This window comes from Buteo buteo, chromosome 1 (assembly GCF_964188355.1).
Source record: "Buteo buteo chromosome 1, bButBut1.hap1.1, whole genome shotgun sequence".
NCBI lineage: Eukaryota > Metazoa > Chordata > Aves > Accipitriformes > Accipitridae > Buteo > Buteo buteo.
In genome coordinates this window covers 40,739,309-40,764,219 of record NC_134171.1, presented here as the reverse complement: position 1 = coordinate 40,764,219, position 24,911 = coordinate 40,739,309, and the positions used below count along the sequence as shown (strand labels likewise).

Genomic DNA, 24,911 nt, shown 5'->3' with positions numbered 1-24,911 from the left:
TGTTAAAAAAGACAATGAAACTTAATTTTAAAATGAAATCTTTTTGATTCAAAATAGGAAATGAAGTGTTCAAGGCTGAGCAATATAATTTGGCCAATAACTATGGGTAGTATTGATTAGTGGTTAGAATAACTAGTTAAAACCCCACTGGTGTAGAAGTTGTGGGTACTGTTAAAATTCCAGTGTTGTATCAATATTTGGTCTTACGAAATTTTGAACATGCAGCCATACAGTTGTGAGAATCATGCCAACAGACATAATAAAGGACAACAGGAACCTCAATATACAACATTTACTCATAAGAAATAGTTTTTTATATCTTCTTGTTTTGGTCAATTTAATTACTCGGCTTGAATAAGGGTAGCCAAATATGCTAAAAACATGTTTACCAAGCATTTTCTGCTTGATAATCAGAAAATACTGCATATCATATAAAGAAAGTCCCAGTAGATGATTTTATGTTCGTATAACCTTTTAAATTTTCAAGACAAAGCCAGTAAATGGAAAACTACACCTGGAGAATGAAATGAATTCAGATTATTGTTTTCAGCAGACATGAAAAAGGCTCTCTGGCCAAATTGAAGTGTATAACATTAGATGCCAGGTTTTGTTAATCAATTGGTCTTTAAAAATAAATAGTTAATTTGTTAACTCCCCTTTCAGAAAAGGAATGAAGGAAATTTTCCTTCTCTTTTCATCATGGCTAGTGACAGCCTCAAGAGCCATAAAAGGTTCATAAGAGAAGCTGTTGGTATTTTTCACAATTAGCACCACCGCATGATGAAATCAGAGCCAGGGATTTGTATTTTACAGATGTAGAAGCAAACTTTTTTTTTTTTCCCCTAAAGTAAGCCAAAACCCTTAGACACACTTGTGCCTCAGTGTTCATAGAACTGAGCTTTTGCTGTCTTCCATGCAGCAAGAGGACATATTACCCCCTGAAATACCCTTATTTCTTTGCATGATATCCCATATACCATGTAGTACCAGTTCCCCTTCCAAATTCCTGTATACAAACAAAAGACCAGGAAGAAGTAGGATGTGGGAGCAGTGACGGCTCTACTGCCTGTCCCAACATGTGGAATCCTTGCACTGAAGAAAACATTATCTCTAAACCTGGGGCGCTGGGTGTGAGCACTGCAGCTCTCAGGACTTCACCTGCACTTCAGCCAAACCCAAGCTTTACCTTTTAATTTGTATAACCTGAAGTATGCTTATTTATTTCACTTTTCTCTGTAGAATATGATGAGTTTAAGAGTGAGATTACTTATAGAGTAAGGTATTTCTCATATGTATAAAACAGAACAGGTGAAAAATGCATAGCAGAAAGTTGAAATGTAAACAGAAAATGGAGGAAGAAAAATGGAGGACTCTGTTTGAGGTTATATTAAGCTATTTTGTATGTCAGTTTGGCTAAATTTTATGGGTTTAAATTGTTTCCAGCTTTTAAGATGAAAAACATCCTAGTTAAATTTTTCACTGAAGCAATTGAAGCTATTTTTCATTGTTCTCTCCCCTGAAAGGTCTGACTTAAATTGGCTCTCATTATTCACTAAAAAAATTCCTAATCTACGAAAAGGAAAGAGATACATTTGATTGCTATTGTATGAAGGACAAGTATTCATTGCCTCAGTTTATAATTACACGTTGTAAGCATAAGGCTTAACTGCTTTAAACAAGTAGGGTTGTTTGATGCAAACACAGAGACCAGAATTAAACTGCCAGAATTGATTTGTACTCCTGCAAGAGGATTACTATTCTCACATGCTACTTGCCCAGAGGGGTGACTCCTAATTCAAATAACTCTGTGCTGGGGAGGTCCCTTGAGGGGAGAGAGAAATCATCATTTAAGCATGTGGTGTCTTCCACAGCCACTTCTATAACCTCAAGGCTGCCATCGTCTGAACAGCTGCCATACCCTGGTTCTACAGGTTGCTTTATGGGTCTGCACTTGCTCCATTGTCCTTCGAAACCCTTGGCCACAGGGTGAACTTTCTTAGAGGGTCAGGATACTGTTCATCTGCTTCATAGGGCTCAATAAAATAAAAATTGGGAGATCAGGTAGTTGCTCTTTGCTGTCCATGCTGAGGCGGAGGCCATTATGGACTCCAATACTAACATTTTGATTAGCAATTTCCAGCACACAGTAAAATCTAAAATACTTACAGAATATGTTGATTTCTTCTTCATTATACTGATACAGATAGAGCTATATTCCCATAGCATACAGAATATAGCTAGACTGCTTTATGAAAACTTTTGTACAAATCCTCAAGGTATTAATTGCTTAACTCTCACTGGTTTCTTTAATGCATTTTTAATATGCACTGTATGTGGAATCCTTCTAGATCTGAGAGAAAGAGATATAAAAGCAAATTTCCAAAATATGCCCTTCATTTGAACATTGCATATCACCCTCTCTCACAATTTTTGAATGCTGTCATTTGAACAGTTAATCAAATTTTCATGCATAAATGAATAATCTTCCAGAACTCTACCTGTTGCACTTCCAAATACTATTATAATTTTGACTAATATATCCAAGTGAAATCTAGACTTGTCTTATTTTTGCTTTATTTGTTTTAACTCACTGTAAAATTTTAACATGGAAAGCCTATGAACTTTCCAAGAACACTGCTAAGAGTAAATTTAAAGGCACTATGAGAAATATTGTTCTTGTGAAGAATTTTTTTTTAATCTGGTAACTATGGCATTTTGTTGTAATGAAAGCTGGATATGATCCTCTGTTCCTAAGAAGATATCGCAGACATACTGGAAAGAGCTGCTCGCATGATGGCTGAAGAGAGGAATGAAAATTAGCAGGGTGACCTGGAGTAAAAGTCAGGCAGAATGAGAGAGAGCTACTAGAGACATTGAGGGAACAGGGAATAATTCAAATGGTTTAAGTAGGTGTTACAAAGGAGAGGAATATGTATCAAGAAGAATAAGACCCAAGGGAGTCCTGTCCTAAAAAGTTAGCCAGTGTCTTGAAGAGCTACTTCAAAGTAAGTATAATTTTGTAACTACAGTGGGCTATTTGTTTTATTGAATTTATCGCCCCATAGAGAATGAGACTATTTGGTCACACAGGTGTGTGTGTGTTATCAGCCTTCTCCCTCTATCTATGCCCCCCCCCCCCCAAAAAAAAAAATTATCTGGTGCTGAGTTATCAGGTGTTCAGTTGCTAGTGAAATAGTATTAGTAGTTTCATGTTTCAGCACAACATCCTTGGTACACCAACATAAAAGGAATGTTGTTGAGCATATGTCACTTCATTTTCCATTTTGTTTCTTGGGTAAATGAAAAACATATTTGGCCTTTGTTTACAAAATATTATGGTTGCTTTATGCATTTTATCTTCAATATACTTTGACTTCTTAATCTTGATGTAATTTGTTAATTAGGATACTTCTAACAGGCTAATTAAAAGCCTTTTGCAAATTTACCTTTAATATTTTAATTTTGATGTAATATTGTGGCAAAAAAAAGTTAGACTTAAAACTAAATCCATGCCTGGAAGATAAAGTGGAAAACTAAGCAGAAAATGATTATTTTCTCTACCAGATGATTGCTGCACAATCCAGTATTGTACTAAACTTGTTACTGCTATGAAACAGAAGTAAAAACATAATACTAACTTTTTTATTTTGCAGTTTCTAAGATGAGTTCTCCCCTTGGAACATAAACTTTCCTGGTTTACCATAGCCAGAATTAATTTTTTTATTTTTTATTTTAGAAAACCATTGGAGAAAATGTCACAAAAAGCGAGGAATGATTTTGGCGTTTGTTATACCAATACAAAGGTAGTACCATGTGGGGACTTGATGGATACAGGTTTTCATAGTTGTCTTCTTTCTCAGGTTTGATTTCTTGTTCTCACTGCTGTACTTGAAAAGCTACTATGTTACAGAACACATTAATTTTTACTAGTGAGAATTTACTAGTTTTAATTTTTACTAGTGAGATTTCCTAAAGTTGCTATCTCAGTCTCTGAAAAACATGCAGCTTGACATGCTTTTTATTGCTGCCTTGATTACTATAATTAGACAGGATGCCCTGTGGCAGATTAGTATTTTGTGGTAATAACATTTTCCATTTTTAATTTGTTCACTGGAACTAAGCACTATGGCTGGTCTTTAGGTAACCTAATTACTTTGGGTAAATTGATGGAGTATCCTTAATTTTCCTTTACATATCTGAAAATTTCAGACTGCACCAAAAGCTATTCAGCTAATGACTTCAATATGCCTTTGATGAGATTTGCCTAGTATAGAAACTCAAGTATTTAAAGTTAAGTAAGCCCCTCAAACTGGTAAGTCATCTTCCATGCAGGTTACCAATGACATTGTAAAATCAAAGTAGGAGGACACCCTTGAAATTCACACTGATATTTGAGAAATGTAAATGTAGTTTATGTAATCTGAAGGATTCCCCCATATTTCCTCATGCTTAATAGTTGGAATTCCATGATTACTGAGATTATTTATGGAGAGGCCTCATCTGTAGTCATGCATGTTCAGAAAAAGAATATATAGAAGTAGGTGCAGAAAAGGATGATATAGGACTGGACAGGATAGCCAGTTCTTTGAGAGTAGACAAGAAAATTTGATTTCTTTAACCCAGTAATACAAAGGACTTGCATTATGACTTGATTGATGACTTGATTGCCATCTGTAAACATGTGGAAGAGTAAATACTAGAGGGAGAAAACATTTTAAATCTAAGAACAAGAACATCTTTAATTATCAATAAATTTAGGCTGGACTGAAATGGCTCATACTTTTGCTTATCATGCTAATAAACATTAGTGATCTTTTCACTGGCATGATTTATTATTGCAAATAAGGGGACTCTATTTTTTATTACATCTTTGCATTATTACAGGTCTGAACTTCAGCAAGGATAGTGCATATATCTATGCTGTATGGCAGTTCAATTAATGAATGAAAACAAATTGCAACAGACTCTGTGCTCCACCATTAACTGTAACTCATTAATCTGTCAGAGATTTACCATAGCAGCTAAAGAGAAATTAAATGTGATTTAAATTGATCACTGAGTACTTAACTTTAATTGACACGTCAAATCTGTGTCAGAGTAACAAGATTTGACTAATGCCAAACATCCCTAAGAACATGCTTTTCTGTACTGAATAGCTGTAGGGCATTCACTATAAGAAGCAATGTAGATATGCTGTTGATTATGATAAAGAGTTTGCCTGACTCACAGTATCCTTCCTGATGATCTGTCCCTGGATAATTCCGTAGGTGGAAGCTCTCTTTCCAGAACTGATTTTGGCAGTGGGTAAAACTAAGGATGACCTTATTGTTCTCACTTTGGAATTACAGAACCCATAGAGAGGCTGGGAGCAACTGCAGTACTGCACAACTCCCTCAGTAAGGACCAACTTTGTGAATTTTCCAGAACCACAGGATTCCTCCCTCAGAAAGGAATGTCGTCATCGATGGGCCTTAGGAGAAAGCCTTCCTCTTGCAATTTTTCTTTCTAATCCTGTGATTCTTGTAATTTTGCTGTATAAGGGCAAGTACGCAATTCCGTACACAAAGACATGGAAACTTTTCCTGTCTAGTCCTGCCTCAAGTTAGTTGGCTAAGCACTTTGTTGGTGATTAGGTTCTCTAGATTTGAGCACTTGCAGGCTGAGGATGAGCAGTAAGGCCTGTTCGGTTCCTGGATAAAAGCTCTAATCCTAGACTAGTGCTCTTACCCCCTCCATTAAGTAGGGCAGGCCAGATGGTTTGGGGATTTGGGTGAAGGCTAACTTGCCTCTGATCTCAGGAAGCTTTAGGAAATTATTTGAGTTATTCAGAAAACATTGTTGATGGATTTTGGATGAAGAGCTCTCTCTTTCTTTGTCCATGGATGTATAAAAGCAGATTTTAAGGTGTTCATTATTATTTTTAATCTTTCTGTTTTATTGTTTGGTTGCTTTTTTTGGTTTTGTTTGTTTTACTTATGCTTCACAACTACTAGGTATCCAGGTGGGTGTCCTCTGAATAGTTTTGTTAAAGTTTTATTTAAATTTTGCCTAATTCCTTTGCAGAGTTTCACTCCAATAGCTGCCCAGCAATATGCATATTGTAGTCAATAGAACTAAAATTTACTTGGCAAAGAACTAGGACTTCAGAATTGCTACCTGTAATATCAGACATCTCAGATTCCCTTACAAAATAAAAATTCAGAGTTCAGCAAATAAGTGTAAACACTACTTGTTCACCAGGTGCTCTTCCTAGGTGCGCCACCTGCCTTCATAACCTTGGATTCTGAAGCGGCATGGCCTCTGTTAACTTTCTGCCCAGGATAGATGAATGTTGCTTGCTTTCTTTTCTTCTGACTTGAGTAATATCTCATTTACCATCACTGCTAATGGTTTGGAGGCTGAGAACTGTCCTGTCACTACTCTGGTTCAGTCTTTCCCTTACTGAAAGTATGGGGTCACTTACAGGATGCTTATTAATACAGAGCTATCAGTCTTTGTCATTCAGTCCATAGCTAAAAGAAGAAGAATATAGTCAGCGGTTTCTGTGAGGACTCCTTGATTTTTAGCTTCTGACTCCCTTGTCTTTATTACAAAACATTCAAAATCTGTTGAATTCAACAGTGTGCTACAAAAATCTACTTATTTTCCATGGGTTTTAGGATGGAAACATTGCAAAATGGACAGGTTTAGTTAATTTTAGTGTTGGGTGTTTTTTCTGGTTTGTTATCAGTAGCAATGGCTGGATTTTAGTTTCTGTGCTCACAAATAATTGTCATATCAAAAGTCAAAGCTAGTTATAATAGCAAGGATGTTTACTCTCAAAAAAAAATTAAACACAGTACAGACATACTGTATAATAATGTTTTCACAGCTCTTACTGCATGTCCTAGAATATTTATTAATTGAAGATTGAATATACTACTTCCATGCTTAATAGAAGTTGTGTGTTCCCAACTCCTAACTCATTATACTAAAATCACATTTTGCAACTTGTTCAATGTAATTGCTTAGTTAAGCTTTAGCTCAGGGGCTTTTAAAATGTTTGCACTTTCAAGCAGTAGTATAAGGGATTAGATGAAAATGGACATGACAATTACATGAACAAACATCATGCACTAAGCCTCTGTCTTCATTGATCTTTGCCATCTTCTCAGTTAACAAAAGATTCTGTTTTTTTTTTTTTCTGCAGACAAATGATGTGTCCCTGAAGATGCTTTTGCTCTAACAGCAGAAGGTATTTCTTGCTAAGTGAAAAGTTGAGTTTTTCTGAGATTATTCATTTGTTCAGATGAAATGTTGGTGCTATATATTCCATGTTGTTATCAATACATTTTATATGTTAGCGCTTAGAATATGACTAGTTTCAATGAGTGACTAAAGGGTCTAATAGTAGAAATCTTTATTGAAAACATGTATTTGAAATCATCCTTTGTTTCATCTCCTCAGGGAAATATAACCCAATTAGATCAAATAGGAATTTGGGAATTCCATACTAACTTTGCCTACAGCCTTGCTTATGTTGGTAGGTAAATACGTCATTGTCTAGAATAGGGGAAATAGGGTAAAATAAAAGGTAAAGCTGAACTAGCTCAAGTCCAGAAACAGGGCCTGCTAACTCCAGAAGCTTAAACACCTGCTAAAATGGGCTGTGGGAAGGGATATATCTCTAGCTTTAAGCAAACTTGATTAGATGTGAGTTGTATTTAAATTTATTCATAGGCATGAAACACACCAAGAAGTCTGTCAGGAAAATCATGTTGTTTTAGAGGTTCTACAGTGATGTCATGGCAACACATAAAAGTTAATGTGGATTTGAACTGTACCAGTACTGCAGAGAAAGGGAACAATTTCTTTGTCTACACAAAGACGTCTAGTGGCATTTGAAAAGCCCTAAGATATTCTGCCTTTTGGCTGCTGGTTCAAAAAGATGCATGTCTCCTGCAGTCCTATGATATGTCTACCAGCCTACATAACCCAGGGACTCTTAGGAATTATTAAGGCCAACTCTAAAAACACTAAATGCACTTAGGCAACTAAATAAAACTTGAACAGGCACAAACTCCATTCAGTATCCATTTCCTAACCTGCTCCTTTCATGAACCAGTGCATGTGGGTCTAGATGAGTAGCAAGGGAGGAAGAAGAAATGTCAAGTTCATGGGCTTCCACTAGGTCCATGGTGAAGGGAGTGGAAGTAGAGGTTACTCATTGAAAAGCCAATCCTAACCTTATTTTGATAGATCTTAAATATCATGGTTTGTAATCCTACAGTCACACCTGAACAGCAGTCACGGGCACAAATCTGAAACTTTTTTCCTACATTTTGCTAAGCTGGGCAACAGTCTTGCTACACAGTAAGGTCTAGTATAAATATTTAATAATTGCAGTAAAATTATCCAAAATTAATTAAAGACTTAACCAGTGTAAAGTATAAACATATACTATGAAAAGTGTTGTTATATATTTGTATTACTTATTATATATAATATACATTATATCAAGGCATGCAAATTATGTATTTTATATATTCAGTTTTCTGAAACTGTAGAGTAGCCAGTTTTATAATTTTCACAAAAATAAGAAAAAATATATTGCAGACCAGGGAACTAATAAAGACTGGCTAGAAACATCAAATTTTCAGTATTCTATCCCTTCAATCCTACTAGGAATCAAGCAGCTAAACCCTCATTCGATTTAAATCTAAGGAAGATAGAGCAACTAAAAAGAAGATTGTGAGAAATCCCACATATTGTAGCACACGATGTTTGTGGATGGAACGCAGACTAGAAATCTTCTTTAATCCTGTTATGCCAATAAATTAGCTTTCATATGCTCCTATACATTTACATTTTGTAAATCTATTAACTGAAAAAGAAAACTAGTGACTGAAAGATCAAGCAATGTAAAGACTGCTTATTTTTTAAAGCATTGGAATAAATTCAGAATCCCCAGAGGTGCTTTTGAAGGTTATTTTTTTATCAGTAGAAACAGGTAAAGAAGAAATAGTGAATACATACTTTTTCTCAGTTACGTGTATTCAATATATTTGTTTTTAATTCACCTTCAATATCTTCATGATTGTGGTAAAGTGTTTGATCAATATCTGTTCACACTGGCTCACAGCCTCTGACAAGAAATGCTTTGAGGAAGTAGCTGGCTGGTTTTTTCTGGGAAAGAAAGGTAGGGGATTAAATTTGCTCCTAAGGTTTGCTAACGTTTTGTAGAGGCTTGCAAGTTGGGACCTTTCCGAACTGTGGAGAAGGCTGCAGCTAGCAGGAGCTGATTTTTGTTGGCTTCACTGTGTCAAAAGCCCTGGATGAAGCTGTTGAGAAAGTATAAGCCTCTGCAAGCTGGAGCACTCGTGGCAGAGGAGCAGAGAAGCCTGTGAGCTGGGATTACCTGTAAACTGGAGGTAAGGAGGAAGATAACAATCTGTAGATCCCTGTCTGGAGACACCTGTCTGGTGAATCTAGATGGCAGGGTAGTGTTTCCTGGTAAAGATGGGTAACGAGCTGAAGGGACAAAGGAAAGTGCCTTGGGAGTGAGTGAAGGTACCGAACCTGACCTCTGTGCTGTAGGAGGTGACTGGGCCTGCTGAGAACTATGTAAGTGAGACAGATTCGGAAGTCATCAGGATTATTTTGTGCTGTTGAAGAAACCAAACTGTCTCAGAGATGCTGAATCTTACTATTGTGTAAATTGGTATTAAACTCTAGAAGGGTTTTGAGCAGGGTGGGGAATGGGGGAAGAGGGATCTAGCACCATTGTTATAATGCCAGTAATGACACAAGGAGGGGCATGTCAGTAAAAAATGCATATCAGCCCACACTCTGCTGTGATTGTATTGGCTTTTAAAGAAAATCAAAGCCTGAATCACAGCCTCATAATATTTCTTGTTCTACCAGCTGTTAATGACCATATTTAATAGCATGCTGTGTATTCTCTTTGGAAAAGGAAAAAGACTATGGAGAAAACAGATTCTTACAAGCTCTTTTGATAAATTATATAATTTTACTGTTTAATTTTAAAGTATTATAAAATGGTTTCAACTTTTTTGGATATGATCTAGGATATGTCTTTGCAGTATGGGTATGATATATAAAAAATCTGAGTGCACAGCTCTTTTACGCTGAGTGATTACTTTGGCTATTGTAATTAAAAATGCAAACCCAGAGTGCATGAAGTACCAAGTATTCAGAACAGAATGAAGACATGAGAGCAGAACTGAATTTTTAAATGATGCCAAAATAACTCAAACATATTCAAGGAAAGAATTTCAAGGTTAATGCTTCATGTAAAGTGTTTGTACTGGAGAACTTTTCCAGCACATTACTAGACTAGAGAGAAATTAGGAACAAAGGTGACAATCTGAAAATCCTTCATTTTCTTAACTTGGGTTCATTTAACAGTTATTCTGAAGTTCACTGTAGCTTTTGTTTCTGTAAATGAAGTATTAGTAAATTGCAGGTTCATGCAAAAATGAGGGAGAAAGGTTATATTCTTACAGTGATAGATGGGGATTTATGGACTTAACTCCTATTAGCGTTAATGGGAGTTAAGGACAAAATCCCCATATATCATGATGAGATTAGTTTCCATTGCTTAAATACACATCATCAGGCAGCTACACTAAAGATATTTGAAAAGTTATTTCTTTTGGCCTAGTCTTTTGAGATTTTTTTTTTTTACGATGTCTTTACATTGGTATCTGTGTCCTTATAAATTAAAGAAGCATCATGCGTGTTACATAATCATAACCTCAATGGAATTAATCTTCTTGTGTGATTGCAACAAAATATGAAACTTTATAACAGCATACCTCATATAATGAGAACAGAGCTACGTAGTGATGCCACAATCTTATTTTCAGAGCTCCTCAGATTTTCTACAATAGTGACTGAGTAGATTGCAGCTTGCAAATTAGTTATCTTCACAGTTTTTTCTAAGTAATGCTGTAATTGCTGCAGCAGGATATAGACTTTTAGCAACAGCTAACCTGATTGCTACTATTCAAACAGATTGAAAAGACTAATATAAAAATATAAAAGTAAGTAAGATAATGCTGGAGGGGATGGGAGTAATGCCATAGGCTTTCATAGTGCAGTGCTGTATGCAGCACAAATGAGTGGATACATGGCTTTTCCTTTAAGTGAAAAACAGCAGTTAGAGAAAGAAGAATCAATGTAAGCAAGCATAGGTAAGAGGTAGTAAGAGGTGTGAACTTTTCTCCAGCTTTTCTAGAACAAGATCGGATGGGTATAGGTAAGCACAGGACATAAAAATTTGGGTAAAGGCTAAGTCTTCTTTAGAATGAGGACATAAAGATTCTGGAAGAACCTTTTGTAAGGGCTGGCATGTAAAGAAACCAGTTGGGTTTTGGATAGCATTAGAACAAGTGATGAATATGATTATAAAGCAAAATTGTCTGCAGTAGCAAGGGCTTGCACTGATGATATAGGAGGTCTTGTCATGTCTTTTGTTCATAATAATTGCAATATATGGCTATGGGGAAATGTAAAATTTGATGCCTTTAAATTGAGCTGTTCAGTTTTCTGTATTGTACAAAGTGTTTTGTAAAATCTTTAAGAATATTTGTTAAAATGGACCAGAGAGAATGAGAAAATTCTTTCCTATAGTATGTCTGGAAGAGCTGATTATAACACCTGTCATGGTAAATATTTATCTATTTTAGATAAAACAGAACAATTACTCCTAGGCTTAGAGTACTAAGTCAACTGCAGGCCTGGATTCAGTCTTCTTCAAATGAGGTAAAAAACATTTAAAGCTAGGTTTCCCTTAATGTAAGTAAGAATTTAAGAAAACATCACCCAGCACACTGGTGCCTGTTTCCTAGACCTATGAAACAATCTCTGACTGACATGTTCTAAAACGTTTACAGAATTGTGTATACCTGAAGTTGGTATAGATAGTTGTATACCTGATTTGACATGTCTCCCAGGACTAGGAAGTCAAAGCAGAAGATACTGTATGAGTCTGGAGGTAGCTGAAGATCCCAGCTTGTGGATGCCCAGCTTGAACGAGTGGATACAGCCACTCAGCTTTCACCATTGTCTGTAGATTTATATATTGGCAAAGAGTACCAAAGTGTTTAAGCATCATGTCTTAGTTGTTTGTTAAACTGAGTGACAAAAGCCCACTAAAATTTAGGAAGAAAAGACTACCAGTGTTTGCTTTTTTAAAAATCTGGATGCAGTTCTCTTAAATTAATTTTAGTTGTAGGTATGGAACTGCATCTTCAGGCACCACAAAAACAGGATCAGCAAAGAGCAGTCTGCTCTGAAATGAGAAAACCTGGTGCCAGTGTCTACCTGCAGCTTTTCTACATAAGCTCAGAGTGCCTGTCTCCTGCATGCGCCATAGTCTAGAAACACTGTTCTTGCATGTTGGGAAACTTGAGAGATTACCTCTTGTCTGTTGGCAATAAGTAATAAAAGTTATGTCTGGAAACCTTGACAGCCCCACACAGGTCTGCAATTAGTTGTAAGTCGCCCTTATAGATGGGTATTAAGATCCAGATGATCTGTTTATATCACTAGGGACAGTTAAATGGAACCAGCAGTCTTTACTTCTGACTTAGATATTTATTCTCCATCTTGCATAAAGATCCCATTGAATTTCAGCTTCAAGTTCCAGAAAACGTTACAGAATTTGGCTGTGACTCAGCCACCAAGCCTTACTGGGATAAATATAAAGCTTATTCCAATTCATCTTCTTCCAAAAAATCTTGAAATAAATTATGGATCACAACCGCAAAAATGAATCCAGTTTACAAATCAGAAAAACTGAAATGGGAATTCTATTATTTCATTGTGGAAACCTTCTGGTATATTATGTTTCTAGATTCTGCTTTAAAGGCATCTGTTTTTGCAGAAGGACCACACCTTTATTCTGTTTGTGCCCATCACACAGCTGCTCTCAGTGAAAACTGTCAGTTTGAACATCTGCTTTACTCTAGATACTTGTTATTATATTTTCAGACCTATGACTTGTTTCAGTTCTTGCATCACTTTTAAATTTCCATTAATACTGCAAGTGCACACTAACAACTGAGTCGGATCCTCTATGACAGTGCTTTCACCTAAAGCTATCAAAAATGTCCAAAACTTTTTCAAGCAGCTTTTCATGATTACAGCATCACTTATTCTAGACTGTAACTTCACAGTCAATTTGGAGATGTTGACTGCATGAAATAGTTTCCTTTTATAAAGGAAGCTTCAATTCTTCATAAATCATTGAAAGGATATCTAGAAATGGCAGGTTTTGAGACCTGAAAACAAGACCTTGCTGCTTTTCCAGTATTTTCTCAGACAAATACACTCTGTTATTAGGTAACACTGTATCTGTAGAGCTTTCAGCAGAATTTGGCCTCAGGATGCTATCTAAAATAAACCTGAGACTTGGTCTTGAGTTGGTTTGTTGCTGTTTTACAGTGACAAGAAAAATTAACCTAATGTTTAATAAAACAAGACAAGACTTGTTCATTTTTTACTGACACGAGTCTATTCGTAGTTCATATTTCTGTTTTTCTGTATATCCATGTTGAATATACTGGTTTTCAATTATATGAAATATGTGTAAACCATCCCTGTAACTGAGTCTCTTTTTCAAATAACATAATCACACTCTGTTAACCAAGGAACAAACACTACTCCTCCCTAATAACTCACTGGAGACTTGCTTCTGAAAACAGTTTAAAAACCACTGGCTTGAGGGGCTGGGGAAAGAAGCCTGCCACCAGCTTCTGGAAAGGTCATCAACTCCAGCAAAAGCAAAGCTTCTGGTGATTTTTAAAAATTAATTTAATCAGCCATTTTCACTAGTCCAAACCTAAACCAAACATTACAGTCAAATCTATTTTATTCAGTGCAAAGCCCATTTGCAGCCCAGATTCCTGGAATTTAATTCTGTGATGATCCAATCCAAACACTATTTTTTTTTCTGAATCATTTATAAATCATCAAAGGAATCAAAAAGGAAAAATTGACATTTGCTTTACTTTTTCAGAGTCATAAAAGCAGCCCAAAAGGCTGGAGTTATTTCCTGAGAAAAAGCACCAGTATGTATGCCAGGAAAGAATACAGGACTATTCTCATAACAGAGAAAGAGAAGGTTAGGAAAAGGTATAGAACGGTACAATCATCTTCATAAGCTTCCCAGTAGCCAGGAGATAAACACAGTGAGATTATTTCTCCTTGTTTCCAACTTGTTGCGTAAGGATGGTTTTCAGTGTTAGCAGGGAACCAGATTTCCCCAGATTTGGAAATTCAGCTCTTCGTACCTGGTAACCATCATGCACAGTACCATCTGTACTAGCCTTTTCTATGCGTAGCATCACCCGACCTATCCATCTGCTGCACCATCTATTACAGTTTATCAGCAAAACAGATACTTGACCCTCATGTTTTTATGCACAACTCCAATTGCTCTCATTCTTAATAGGCACCTGAAAACACCTCTTCTCAACACCCATTAGTGATATGCAATATGCACCCTTGATCAGTGGTTGCAAGCAGTTGGTGCCATGCCATACTAATAACTCAGTGAGATGGATGGGACTTGGCTGTGCTACCTTTGTCTAACATTTCCTTGTCCCTCCCTGCTTCATCATGCTGTTGCGCTGTTGTAACACCAGCCAGCATTTTACCTGATATCTTCTACCACACAGTATCTGAATTCCAAGATTCCCTTCTAAAAAGTTATCTTGGACTAAAAGTTTCAGAGCAGAACTGCACAAAACAATGTTTTCTGTTGCTGCTTATAAAACCAACTGATACAGGTCTTTTTTTTTTTTTAATTTGAAAACAAATGACACTGTTTGCTAATTCATATGCTGTATGCATCACAATGTGCTTTTTCAAGCATACTTTGTTTGCATCCTATAGAATTTCCATACAACATAGAAAATAGACGCTGTATTTGGGGAGGGTGATATGATGCTGTCTGCTTAGAATGAAGGTTCAGCAGGAGGATTTGCATGGATTAATTTGGTCATGTAACAAACTGAACAGCTGCAGACCTGCTAGAATTTGAAAAACCTCTGTCTACTCCTGACTCTGTGACCCAGGCTCAGGGTGGCAGACACAAGTTTATGATTAAATAAAAGATGTTAAATAATCCACCTTCCAAACTCATACAAGAACAACCTGTTGACTTCTCTGTGCCTTGATATAAGGGTGTTAATTGTCAAATAGAGAAAAAATGGATTTATTTTTTTTTTAATTTTGAAACTGTAAAGTGGCGTTTATTGCACGTTCACTCATCTGAGATAAAAATTGTGCAACGTAGATATTTCTGCCCGTCACTTCAATATTAACATATTGGTATATCCATTACACAGAAATTTTCAGCATATTTTCACCAAAGAAAGGCATATATTTCCTTGTATTTGAGACAATCAACTAAATGGTTCATTTAGGAAAAATATTTGGTGAAACTCTTCAGTGTTAAGCTTTGCAATGTGTAGAAGTGAACACTCCTTTCAAGCACTCTATTTAAAGACAACGTAGAATAGGCAGAACAGAACATAAACAGAAATGCTCACTTGAAGAAAGATGAAGCAAATGAAATTAAAGACCTGTGACTTGTGAAAGGAGAGTAATTATGATGGCTTAAAAATGGGTTAATGTAGGTTAAAAGCACATTTTATTTGTAAATGTAAAATAATCTCATTAATGCTGGGAGTACAGAAAGATCTATCGCCTGCTTCCTAACAACATTCAGGATAACACAGTTATTTTCACTGAGTGAAGAAATACCCATCAGCAAAAATGTGGCAGGAACAAATAACAGACATATGCTTTTTAATATGTTAATTGTCTGCATCATTGTCATTTGCCATTAGGTCTCTCAGTAAGTGTCCCTTTCAATGCACTTTTAGCACATGCATTATGCTAAGCATATCCATACATACTTAGTAGATATTGCTGTAAATCTGCATGAAGATCAAAGTGTTGTTCCTGACCTTTAAAACTCAGAAAACCTTGAGGAAGTTGGTCAGTCATATTTACCAGAATAAAAGGAGGCTTTTTGATATGGCCTACTATCAGCCCTATAGCCTAACTATTCTGTAGTCTTTGCTTCCTCTATTCAGTATTTCGTCTATGAACATTTGTAGCTGAAAATGTTGGTACTGATATTATTCTCACCCTGTGAGACTGAATAATGTCTCCGTTTCTTTTTGTTGCTAACTGCCAACAATATATAGGACACTGCTCCTGACAATCAGGAAATCTGTTAGCATTAGGAGGTACAGTGCAAATACAAGCTGAGCACAGCTTCAGCTACAACACCCCACCCCATAAGGAACTTTTGAGGATGTTGTGATAAGACCTGAAATTTAAGTTCCAGTGCACCAATAAGCAAATGATTTGGTTTCCAGTAGGATATGGTTCCCATATTGCCAATGTACATTTAACTTTATATGTCCAAGCAATCCGATTGATTTGTCAGATTTTTAAGGTTAAACGTGCTTATGTATGTCGCTCTTTATCTTAAATAAAAAACTTCAGATGTTAATTTATGTTAATATGTTATGTTAATTTAATATAGTAAAACATTAATTTTATTCTGGGCTTCCACATTTGTTTAATCTCCTATGCTTTAAGATTTCTAAATCATTGTGTGAAAAAAAAATAGTAGCAACAGGTAAAAACGATAAGACTGGACCTAGGTTTTCCTTTATATGTGCGAAACGGTAAGAGTTTTAATTTGCTAGAGGATGAGTATGAAATCCTCACTTTGTGAATATCATCAAGACATATACAGATCTGGTACTACCATTCGGCTCAATAACATAGAAAAATTGGCAAGGCTGGACCTTAAGTGGTGCCGATGATGAAAGTTGGTTTAAGGGAGTTTTAAATTATGCGATTTACTTTTTTTCTGCCTCCTCAGAGCATACATGACATAAATTAAGTTCCTCACGTGATCACTTAAAATTACCTAGGTTCAACTAGAATCACAGCTTCCTAGCAAGAGGTGGCATGCCTTCTCCCCACTACGAACTGATTTGTCTTTTGAGAGGAAGAAAGGGAATATGAAATAACTGGAACCCATACTCTAAATAAGTTGAAAGAAATGTAAAAAACAAGAAAAAAAAAAGAGAAAGAACCAATTGACACAGTTAACAAGCTGTAAACCAGATTAAGCTAATTTATTTTGGTTTGGTTGTCTCTCCTGAACTGTTAGACCAGATGTGGGTGAGTTGAAGAGAATCCACTAGCCGGAGAGCAGACCCCTGCTGCCCACTCGGCACACTGTACGTTCCCATCGCACGCTGATAAACTCCTCTTCCTTACTGAGAACTGTGAAGTTCGGTAGTGCAAAGTTGGCACCGGGCCATTTTGCAGCCGATCCTGGGTCTTTTTTAACCCATTGTTTTTCCGTGAGTGTTTAGTGTGTTATACATAACCGAGGCAGCAGAGGGAGCTCAAAGATTTCGGTCATCGGTGAGAGACCTGGCGAACCAGAGAGACGGGGAGAAAGAGAGAGACGGACAGGGCCGACAGCACTTACAACGACAGGGAAGGACGTGGCTTGATGCACTCGGACTTCTCTAAAGCTAATAGATCATATGCGTATCCCATTATTCAACTGGTAGTTTTAATTACCAGCGAGACTTCAAGGTACTGCTTAGTGGCCAGGTTTTATTTTGCACTTGTTGCTTACTTAAGCTCTTTTGTTTACAGTTTGGAAATCAAGAATATAGAAGTGCTTTTTGAGTTTAATACAGCGTTCTAGTAAGTCTTTCTATGTGTAAAGATTTAGAATAAATATTAACACATAGGTACCTGAATGTTAAGAACTATAGTAAACAAAATTGGTAAAATAGTGACAATTGGTACTGAACTGCAGTGAAGTGACTTCTGTTCAACAGTGCAGAAATTCAGTTTGTAAAATAATAGAAGATGGTTTTGATTGTCATTTTAAGACAGAAAAATTTTCATGTTTTTCAGAAAATGTTCCTCTTCAGTGTTGGGGAGAAGTAAAGCTAATAAAATATGCAATTGAAAGTCCTATCTACACAAAAGCATCTGTTCTTCTGCAAAGGAAGATTTGAGTCTCTCAGAGGTCAACAGCTGCTGGTCTGACCATAAGCAAAAGTCAGGTTTGAACTGTATCAGTGAATACATTATAAACAGAATACCAGCATCATGAAGGCAGCATTTGTCCTAAGGTCAAGGTTGTGCTTAACTGTCCTGTTTTAGAATGCATATAATCAGTAGAATGAAAACCCCCATGGTTCTGACCAGGTTTGGTATTTTCTATAACATACTACCTGGAACTATTTGTTACAGATCAGGCTGTAGTCTGTCTCTGCTGTTTTAGTTGGCTTTCAAGGCAACGCAGACAGAATGTAATTTCATTATAAGATAGAAGTATATTACTAACTTAATAAATTGTACTGAAAGGAAACATTTATAATTCTCATTTTTTGGAGAGAAAACGCACTTGAGATGTGAACTCAGGCATCCTGTTCCCAAATTCAGGACAATTTTTTTAAGTGGTAGTAACATCAGTTTTCCAAATATCCTTTATATAGTGATCTAATTGCTGGATCTTTGCACTTTACTGACCCTTTGGTCTGCCTCCTGCTTTGCACCAGATTAACCCATACAGCCATTAAAAAGTAGCTGTGGAGGACTAGTCTAATCATGTGGGCATTGCTTAATCCTCTGATCAAACCTGAATAAATCTCCTTGGATGCCATGTAAATCTGTTTGGGATTTGCAATCTGGCAATGTACCCAAAGACAAATTAAAGTAATTTTCTACCTGAAATTTTCTACCACTATATTCCAAGCCGCGTAAAGATGAGGCAGCTGTGAATATCTCTTTGAAGGTAGGGGGCATAATTATTTGACCTTATGAATTTACGTTATTGATTTCCTAACTACAGGTCCTTGGCTACATTCAAAGGTCTCATTCTTGCTCTTACTGGTAATTCAGAAGGATGGCTTTTGCTTAGTATTATTCCTTTATCTTCTTCTTCTTTTTTTTTTTTTTTTTTTTGCTATACCAATTATTTTTAGTCTGTGTTCTGTCATTCCAAGTACATATCCTGACCCCTGAAATAGTTGGGATTTCAGAGTATTTACTATATTTGGATTTTACAAACTCCCACAGTTCTTCCTTCATCCTTCTGTATTTTAACCCTCTCTGTCCCCAAATTACTATGAAGCTGTTTTCAAAGGTGTTTATTTGCCTTTCTTAAAAATATGTGAGGCACTTGTATGGAGAAAGAATGCCTATATCTTCTCTCTCACCGAATTTTAATGAGTAAATCTGTGCTCCAAGTTGTTAGCATATATGTTTCACTTGTTGAATAAGATTATCCAATTTATTTTTATGGATTTATGGTTCAATATCTAGTTTTACTGTCTTTAGACTTTGACCTCTCTTTGTCCTTATTTTTTTAAAATCTCCAGTCTTTTTGTACTCTATCTTTTGCCTTTCTTTAATAGATGAATTATAAGTGTATGTACAAAAAGAGTGCAATACACTTATATTTATCCCACTCTTAGTATTCATAACGAAATTTTATATACGAGCTCACTCTTTTACTCTATTATCTCTGTGCAATAGCTCTATGGAAGAGGGACTTTTAACACAAAGTCTACATCCCCATATGCACTGTATATAATGAAATTATAAAATATTATTAACAAAGCAACTTCATGAATTGACATTTTTGAGGTTAGAAAGGTGGAACACTGTAGAAACTAATACCTATCTAATTGAAAATAATCAGTTCATTACAACTGTCAAATAAAACTTATGGAGAAATAAAAAAGACAACCTTTGGCTTTACTTTTACATGTGTGTCTGATGGTATAATGATGAATTTTCTGTTAGAAAAATCAATTGCCAAATTCAATGTTCTCACTTTCTGTTCTCAGAAGTGGGTTTCCTTCTTCATTTAGTTCCAGGTGAAGAGAAGCCCTAGCTAGCTTTTGAGCTCATTGAACATATTTAACTTGAACTTTAAACACTGCTTGAGGTAAAATATCTTACCATGGTTGTCTCTGCAATGGATCCAAAGCTGTTTATAAATATGTTGCATGTGACATTAACTGGAGGGCCTGCAAAAGAAAAAAAAGACACCAGTCCCTGTTCCAGAATCATTGCTTATTGGCTGACTGTAAAATATAAACCATTATGAAACAATGTTTATTGACTTAGGAGGAAATAATGCTACATTCACAACTTATTTAATGAACAATTAAATTGGATTATTTCTAATAATTTTCCTTTTGACTTTTCTCAAAGGTATACTGCTTGACTGGCCAGTTCTAGCAATAAAAAAAAAAAAAAAAAGGAGAAAGTTCATTATAAACTTGCACAGATGATTCTATGCAAAAAAATCAACATCCCATTTGAAATATATAGTAGAAAGTATTTTTATGTGTGTTTCAGTGAGCAATGTATGTCACTTCTCACAAAAATTACGGGAAAAAGTGACCTTTTTCACTCAAGGCAGATGCTACTTTAATGTTATCTGTCATCACTGGTAATAGAAATACATTATTACTGCTCTTATCTCTACTGGTTAAAGGAACAAATGTGGATAAGAAAGAATGACTTCGATTCCATTCTCATTTCTCTTAAATCCACAAAATGGTTAGGAATCTATTTAAACTGAACTTTCTGTTACCATGGGTCTTCAGTCAACTGTCGTTCTGTCTTATCTTGCATTTGTGAAGTATCAGTAGTGGCAGAGCAGTCATTATGATAACTGAACAATGAATTGTCTCTTCATGGAAAAGGTTCTAAATTATTTCTCTGAAAGTCTCTGTAAAAATGGCATTATGGTAGAGCATGCTGATTTCTCCATTATTTCTTATCAACTTCAGTCTGTGTACAGCAGAAACAAGGTTTTTCCATCACAAGGGTTTTTTGTCACCCTCCTGCACCTTAATATTCTTATATCAATAACCCAGTTCAGCATTGGAGAACCTGGTTTCTTTTTGCAGTTGTAAGCAGTCACTAATAATGAAAGATCTGCATCTGGAATTTGAGAACTGGTCTTACAAACCCTTATGTAATATGTCTTCTTTAGGGTCGCTGAACTAAGAAGCTGCTCTGCCGCTGCTGGTGGTTTGCAACTAGCAAAATCAATTGTGACCAATGAACTTGATATTAAATACTCGAAGAATCAGAAAGTCCATTAAAAATTCTGCCAAAAGGACACAACTTGGAAGATCCAGCTTTCTTTCCTCAAGACAATAATTGTTTTGAAGTACTATATAGCAACTGGAACAAAACCTCACTATGTGTACTTCAGTCATTGTAATACACTAGACTACGTCTATGGAGCAGAATTCTCAGGTAAGGAGGTAACACTCTGCAGTCACTTTTACACTATTTTTGCTTTGATGCTTGGTTAATTATTTAGAGCTGTGCAGCATATCCAGTACTTCTTAGAATTCAGTAAAAGCTTGACTGAAAACTCCTCAAAAGGATCAAGGGAAAAAGAAAAAGCAGGGGAGACAAACAAAGGCAGAGTCACTAGAAACTGTCAGGGAGAAATTTTTACTTCCTGGCTATGTTAGATAATTTGTTTGCAAGGTAGCTTTCCTTTCAAACACTTTCATGTTGTACTACTTGTCATCATTTCAAATTTGGTATGATACTATCTTGTTTAAAGTATTACTATGATTTAAAGTGTAAGTTTGCTATATCAACAAACACAGTTGCTTTTATAAAGAAAAAGCCCTAAATCACTACAATGCTGATGCTTAATTTCAAAAGCAGCAATACAAAAATATAGTTAATGGCTAGTTAAAAAAAGGATAAAAGGAGAAGCTAAAAGCAGCTTGCAGATGGTTTACAGATTACTTAAAGATACTGTGCTGAGAGTAAAAATGAACTTCCCAAAACATGGTCAAGAAGAAGCATAAATGAAGATGTTAAAACTGGAAGTCATATTCAAACACAGGAACTTGGACAAGTTGAACATCAGTTAAAGACAGGGAGGAAAAGTATAGAGCTGAAACTCACTAGAGACAGAAAAGCTAACAATGCTAACTATCTGCAAGATGTTAAAAATAGAATCCTGCCAAGATCTGGAAGGTGAAGTAAAGAGAAGATGATTAAGATATAAAAGTGTCCATGAAAGTGAAGAAGGTCAGAGCAGAAAAACTAAATGAAGTCTTTGTAGCAGCTTTTGTCCCAATTGCTAGCTGTGTCAAATACTGGAGCCATTCTGATGGAGGATTTGTATAAGGACTGTAGAAGACATTTCAGACTAAGTGAACAGGAACAAACTGACAGGCTGAGGTGATATCAAGCCAGACATTATAAAAATCTTTGCAAAACTGTGGAAATATGAATCACTGTGAGTCAGCTATCACCTGTGTCCATTTTGTTATCAGTGGAAATGCGTGCCATGTCCAGCAAGTATAACTTGAATTAAAAAAGAAAACCAGACTTCAGGTATGATGGTGGATGACATTGACAATGAACTTTATCCCTGTAAACCTTACCTCTGTACCAGCTAAACTGGTAGAAATGATGAAGACTGTTAGGATTAACAGATATGGATTAATATTATTTTTGCTGAAATAACATCTCTCAGATCTACTGAAGCTCTCTGAAAGAGCTGATGAGCATGTAGACAAAGGCGATCTAATTAACTTAAATAAATATTAATTTTAATTGTAATATATAATTAAATTAATTAAAATAGTTTATTTGGAGTTTCAAAAACTTTTCAACATAATCTTTTGCCAAAGGCTTTTTAAGGATATTAGTCTTGATGACGTGAGAGACAGTTCTCTTATAGGCCTTTTGCTTTAAAGTTATTTAATGTTAGGAATCAATAGCCATTTTTCAAAGTGCAAGGTGATTGCTGGCGAGTTCCTTCATGGATCTGAACTGAATCTTAGTAGTTCAATATTAATGACCTAGAAAAGAAGATATAGCAATACAATTTTGCTTCTATTATAAGATTATTTAGTGTAGTTGTATATAAAGTTGACTGCAAGGAGGTGCAGAAAAATCACAAAATACTGAGCTATTGAGCAATAAAATGTTTGATGAAATTCAGCGTCAGTCAAATGCCAAATAATCTTCACTATGCACTCCTACCGAGGGGCTCCAAATTAATGACTTCCATGCAGGAAAGAAAGGCTAGATTAATTAGGGATTGTTGTCTGGAAGCATGCTCTGTAATCAATAAAGATAGGAGAATGCAAAGAATACATTAAAAAAAAATGGACTACCATACAAGTAGATCATGAACTTCCATCCTGAATACTTCAAAATTTCTCCTCTGTCTGCCTCAAAAAGATATATTAGGGAGAAAAGAGATGTCAAGTAGTCAAAGAAGGATCACAAATTCTATGAAATGCTGCCACACAACACCAGCTTAAGTAGAGCAGGACTCTTCACTTTGGAAAAGGTGTACAGTAGGGAGCGATATATAAGTATACAATCTGTAAAGATCAAAAGGAAGTAATCCTTTTCTTCCATTTCTCAGTATGTCACATGGTAATAAAATCTGTAAAATAGTCACCAAATTCAAAGCAAACAAAAAATGGTACTTTTCACTATTCCAAACCACAAAAATTTTATTGCCATAAAATACTGGAAAGGCCAAAAGTATAAACAGCTTCCAGAAGTGATCAGAAGAACATACTTATCTAAATTTACTTTTTCACGTAAGTCCTAGCTTAAGAAATCCCTAAACTGATGATTGCTGAATACTGTTTGGCAATACCAGGGCAAGGAACACTTCACACTTTCCTATGTGAATCCCAAAATTTCCACCTTAATAGATTGTTATCAGTGGTGCAACCTGGGCTGTACAGATTTAAAAATATAACATCTCTTCTGTATCAGGTTAATTCTGGGCATCCTGAGGCCATGACAATTTTTATGCATGGGTTACATAATTGTGTCCAAATTTGAAAGACAGTGAAGTATTTCCTATATTTGCAGGAACAGATATAGTCTGTCGAACAGCTGAGTAAGAGAAGGACCTTGCTATAGGTTTGATGTACCAGAAATAAAAGTATTTTGCAACTGGAACAAAGATTTTACAAGAGTTCTTAATTTTCTGTTTTATTCCATAGCTAAATAAATACCAACAGTCTTCTCTATTATTTCTGTTGAAGAAGAAGAGATATGCAGAATTCCCTATCCAAAAGCAGAGCACTGAGACAAAATATATAATTATATGTTATTGACCAAGATTAATTATAACTAAAATTGGTAGTTAAAAATCTTGTCTACATAGGAATTTTATTGGAAGAACAGATTATTTAAAATGCCTGTCTGAGTTCTCTTATTAGTACTCGTTCTGTTTCTTTAAAACTGTTGCCAGATTAAAAACTCAAAAAGGCATTAAGCCCCAGCACTTGTTCTAGGACTAATAAAACTAACCAGAAAATGGCAAAGTCACTTAAGGAGATACTTATTCTTAGTGATAGATCTGAATCATTCTGGGCAGATTTGTTCAAACTGCATAGCTGTCTAGAACATTTAGAATGTGCACTTTTTGAAAAAGAACAATGTCAAATTAGGTTTTGTCTCTTTAAATTTCAACAGTTACAAAACAAGGCTCTAAGTCTTTTGAATTATACTTTCAAGAAGTACTGTATTGAATTCGCTAATCTCTAAACCATCTGCCTATTCTTCACTGTAGCCCCATTAGAAGACTCTGATTGCATGGTGTACATGACAAACTCCAAAATCCAATCTCCAAATCAACTGCTAAGCTATAAGCTCCTCATTTTTAAATGCTTCTTTGTAGGACTTCAGGAGACTCAAAGAAGAAAGAAGAAAAACTGCAGTGCTTAGATTTTGCCTGAGGTCCTCTTTTGCTCAGCACAGCTTTACCTTAGGTTGAACCTGCAGTTTGCATGCTAAAGAGTATACTGTGGCAACAAGTC

General features: G+C 35.7%; 1 protein-coding gene across 1 annotated transcript in view; it reads right to left on the bottom strand.

Annotated features, from left to right (window-relative positions):
- Positions 1–24,911, bottom strand: part of GLRA3 (glycine receptor alpha 3) — a 70,692-nt gene that overhangs the window by 44,008 nt on the left and 1,773 nt on the right. The window contains exon 2 of the mRNA XM_075041804.1: positions 20,032–20,099. Within this exon, the coding sequence (XP_074897905.1) occupies positions 20,032–20,099 (68 nt within the window). The remainder of the gene's footprint in view (positions 1–20,031; positions 20,100–24,911) is intronic.